Below are 4,819 nucleotides of genomic sequence, written 5' to 3' on the forward strand. Positions count from 1 at the left end.
TATTATTCCAGCAAAATATTTCAAAAGCCCGTGGCAACGCACGGGCATTGTACTAGTATGTCCTCAGTTCATCAGTTGAGCGCGCCATGAAACTTCGACATAAATGTCTTCAGAATCGATGGATTTCTCTCGTGAGCTGCAAATTGCTGGCCTGATCAAAATACTTATTTTAGTACGTACTTCGCAAGCAGGGAAAGAAGAAAAATCCTCGGTTCATCAGTTGCGCGCGCCATGAAGTTCCGCAGAAATCTCGTCGGGGGATTTCTCCCGTGCTACAAGTTTGCTGGCCTGATCCGGCAGGCTGGGGGCACGCACGGGTGGGGCAAGCGACGGCGAGACGCCACTGATCCTTTCCGGAGCTTATCCAAAACTGAAATAGGAGCGAGACGCATCCACACCCCAGGAACATGAACATAAACAGAAGCAGAATTTGTCGGAAAAAAACAGAAGCAGAAAGTGGTTGCGGCAAATCATCCATGATCCACGGATGGATAAGCCTGCCGCCATGGAATAGATCAGATGCATGTATTTGTCTACAATTTGTTACTCATGTATTGATGTATATCCAGAAGCAAAATGAAGGCCTATACACAGCTAGCGGGCAGAGAGGACGAGAGCTCACTCTATGTACAAGTGGAGGTGGAGCAGAGACGACGAACTCACTCTATGTGCAGCGAAGCGGAGAAGAGGCGGCTCACTGTATGTACAGTATCTACTGGCTAGCTAATTGAGCAGCCCGGAATCGAATTGGATCTTAAAACTCCAACTGATCCCACCGATCTTCCTTCTATACAGCGATCGGAATTATTCGGGGATTTCCTTTCCTATGTACAATATGTTCAGTATGTACGTATCTTGCTGCTATGGTATGTCGACGATGTTGTTGTTTTTACTGGTTGCTACGGCCGGCCATGGAGGCGGCGGAGAGCCGGCTAGGCCCGGCGTGGAACTGCTCCACCACTCGCTTCCGGTGCTGCAGCTGCTGCACCGCGTGGGACGGCACGAGCGCCTTGCGCGCCCAGTGCCCGCTCCCCATGGGAACGCGCTGCGCCAGCCCGCTGTATGAGCGTCTAGAGCAGCCGCTGCCGCTGGGGACAAGCTGCGCGAACGGGCTCGCCGTGCGCTTCGACGGCGGCGAAGGCGGTGAGTCGGGCTTGCGGCCGGCGGCGGGGGCCTCTTGCTTGCGCTCCTTATGGAGGCTGCAGCGGAACGAGCCCGGATGGTTCGTCGGGGAGCACATGCAGGACCGACGGATCTTGGCAGTGGGGGAGGACGGGGGAGATGAGACGCTGACGGACTTGACCGACGAGCCGCCGATGGAGAGCTTGACACGGGAGAGCGAGGCAGATTGGTAGTTGGGAAAGGGAATCAAAAGGGTGGGGCTGCTGGGCCGGGAGGCAGACGTCGTCGACATGATGAGAGATTAGAGAGGTGGATGGGCGGTGGCTTTGGTATGTGAGTTGAGCTCCGGTGGTTTGCTGCCGGTTTGGGTAAGAAGAGATGAGAGCCGGTTGGCCTCATTTTATAGGCCGGGGAGGGGCAGTTTGGTAAATCATGGGCGTTAAGAACCTGGAGTCTGGGCGTACGGCAGCACATTGGAACCGGTCGTGGATGAGCTTTGCTACAGTTACCGACTCAAACTCGCGGACAAGAACCTACAGGCTGACATGGGAACCGTTGATTGAAAAGCAGATGGCCCCACACTTAAAATCAGGAGGTGGTGGGAGATTAGGAGGGGGACACATAATCCCGTAAGCTTTCGCCGTGACTTATTGTCCGTAAGTCTAGGATTTTCGGTCGTGGATGCTAGGCCAGCTTGCTTTGAATACTAATTTCAGTGTCAAACTTCTGGTCAATTTCTTGCATTAAAAACTAGTGCTGACCAGAATCTCGCTATTCTGTGCACAATACAAAAATATACTACTCCCTCCGTCCTAAAATTTTTATTTTAGATTTATCTAGATACGAATGTATCTAATACTAAAATGCGACTTGATACATCCGGATTTAAACAAATCTAAGACAAGAATTTTCGGACGGAGAAAGAAGTATTGATGGGATAGTTTGTGCATCAATAAATCGGAACATATGGTTGTTTCCTCTTCTTCAGAAAAACTGTCATGCACTTTCAAAAAAAAAAAAAAACTGTCATGCAGGAGGAGCACACCGCGCATGTGCCAGTTCGGCTGGAATTCGGCAATGCCAACCCCGATTCCTGCGTGCAACCGCCCACCGGTCCTGCCTGGACCCGTCACATGGCATGTTGCTTTCGTAAACCGGTTCGGGCACACTGGAAGAACCGTCCTAGAAAAAGGGAACTTATCTCGGAACGTAGAGAGCGAGGCAGGTGATGGTGAAGCTGGCACGAGCATGTCCTGATCGACGTGACGCGCCAGCAGCCGGCAGCGACCCGACGGACCACAGCCGCCGGCCGACCTCTGAACGTTCGACACCGTAGCATCGGCCGGAATCGGTCGCCGTAATGTTGCCCATGTAAGTTTGTGGAGTCCGTGGGAAGGAAGCGATCACGGAGTGGAGCCGGCGATGGTGGCACGATCACTTTCGATCATCCACGATAAGATGCCCTGGTCTGATCTGATCGCTGTTGCTACGGCTGTGCGTCTGGCTTTCCTCCGGTTCCGGTAGAAAGGTGGGCGTCTCTTTCCCTGCCCATCCGTTTCTCGTTCGCTTTCCCTTCCTGTCTTTGCTCTTCGTTTTGTTTGTTTTACTGTCGAAAGATTATGATCGACAAGCTGCTGCCCTTGGTACCTGCGTCGGCTGATGCCTAAATTAATCCTCGCAAAGTTAATTACTCGGGCTTAGTTACAGCCGTGTGCTGCTGAAGGCACCCTGGCCACATGCACGCAGGCGCGTAAACCTATTGGTGCTGCGCCAATTTACAAGATCAAACGAACGAACGGGGTCAGGACTCAGGACCATGCGCGCGGGAGGAGACGTCTGCATGGCGACAAGGGGTGCGTGGCGCCGGCCGGCCGCGACAGCTGGCTCCGGCGGGGGCTACTTGGCCAGTCTTTTGTTTTTCACTCTGGCCGCACCCACCTTGTCGATTGGATCCGGAGCAGCTATCGGGGATGGGCCGTCGACCTGCATCATCTAGCTCGGTGGTTGATGCTCGGCCTGCTGATTTTTGTATCGTGGCGCCCTTTTCCTGTTGTTGAAGAAAGCAGAGCGGGCCAGACGAACTAGTACCAGTGTACGCTCTAGGTTTACTTTCTGCCGACCGGCCGTGGACGATTTCGATCTCCGATCATGCGCACGGACCTTTGTCTCCGCGGCTGCATATGTAGTTGATCTCCGGCAGAAATCACATATTTGACCTGAGGGCCAAATCAAATCACAAACTGACCTTGTTCCGAATTTTTTTTACTCTGCTGACCCTTTCGTGTGGCGCCCGACAGCTGGGCGCCACACACTACTATGCAGCGCCTCTCTCTTAAGCGTCGCACCTTCTGCCAGCGTGGCAGCCTGGTCCAGGTGCGGCTCCACAGACAGCACTGCAGTGCCTCAGGCTTAGACGCCACACTTGTAACATGCGGCGCCTAGCTCTTGGGCTGAAACCGGGGAGCCCATGTATTCTTTATCGTCATGATTGGGAACTCGGACTCCCTCACGGTAAGAGGGTGATTGACGTCCACATTCCTAACACGGGCTGCATTTAACAAGTGCGAGCATGAGAGATGAAGCAACGATGGCCTCATGCAGTTGCAATCACACCGTGTTAGGGAGACCTTGAAAGCGCGGCCTCTGTGTTGGTGGCCATCGTTTGTGGTTCCTCCAGGCTCTTTCACCTCATACTTCCACTCGTTGTCGTCAGATAGTACAGCTTCTTGGGAGTCTGCCTTTCGTGATTAAAAGTCCAACCATTCTTCAACCTTTGATGGGAAATAGTACTTGTGCTTATCCTTGTTCTCACCAGCAATCTGCTTATTCTTCTCTATTGAATACTTCAAAAAGTTCCATTCATCTTGTCAAATGTGTATTGAACTATTGCCGTCACGGGTAATGCACGTACACCCTTGAGCACCTTATTGAAGCATTCTGCCATATTGCTTGTCATTTGACCGTACCTCCGGCCATCTTCATCGAAAGCACGTGCCCACATATTCCTTTCGACAATGTTCTTACTGAGAAATTCATGACCACCGGGGTCAAGTTTCTTGTGTCTGAGCAATGCATTGAACAATATGGCAAACTGCTTGTTGGTGAAAGCGAGACAACAATCTTGAAGATCATCGGCCAACTCCTTGATACCACATGCCCTATAGAAGTTTGCACAAAAGTGCCTCATGCACCATCGATGGTGCAACTTTCTATGTCCGGGAATGTCAACCACCACCGCATTTAGAATTCCTGGATGGCGATCCGATATGACACAAATTTCTCTTTCAGCCGGTAATACCCTTGTTCTCAATTAACGCAAGAACCACTCCCAGTTATCATTGTTCTCCACCTCAACCAAAGCGAAAGCCAAAGGTAACACCCGGTTATTGGCATCACTTGCTATTGCAACCAATAAAGTGCCCTTATATTGTACGGTCAAGAACGTGCCATCAATGGCGATGACGGGCCGACAATGCTCAAAAGCCCTCACGCATTGCTCAAAGGCCCAAAATGCACGGCCAAATACTCGAACGGTCCTCCCATTGTGAATCAATGTTTGGTGCCCATGAGGCTCAACCACGTGAACCATGCCTGGGTTTGTGGTGGCCATAGCTACAACAACCTAGGGAGTCGGTTGTATGCTTCCTCCCAATTGCCATACAACTTCTTGAATGCGGCTTGCTTTGCCTTTCATGCC

The 4,819-nt window shown here is 51.8% G+C and overlaps 1 protein-coding gene across 1 annotated transcript; it reads right to left on the reverse strand.

Moving 5' to 3' along the window:
* Positions 1–506: 506 nt before the first annotated feature.
* LOC119314536 lies at positions 507–1,478 on the reverse strand. Its single transcript, XM_037589243.1, has one exon. The coding sequence runs from the start codon at positions 1,412–1,414 to the stop codon at positions 890–892; it is 525 nt and encodes a 174-aa protein (XP_037445140.1). The 5' UTR covers positions 1,415–1,478; the 3' UTR covers positions 507–889.
* Between the last annotated feature and the right edge of the window lie 3,341 nt (positions 1,479–4,819).

This window comes from Triticum dicoccoides, chromosome 6A, assembly GCF_002162155.2.
Source record: "Triticum dicoccoides isolate Atlit2015 ecotype Zavitan chromosome 6A, WEW_v2.0, whole genome shotgun sequence".
In the NCBI taxonomy this organism is placed as follows: domain Eukaryota; kingdom Viridiplantae; phylum Streptophyta; class Magnoliopsida; order Poales; family Poaceae; genus Triticum; species Triticum dicoccoides.

Coding starts and splice junctions, on each gene's coding strand:
- LOC119314536 (XM_037589243.1), bottom strand. CDS start 1,414: ATGTCGACGACGTCTGCCTCCCGGCCCAGCAGCCCCACCCTTTTGATT.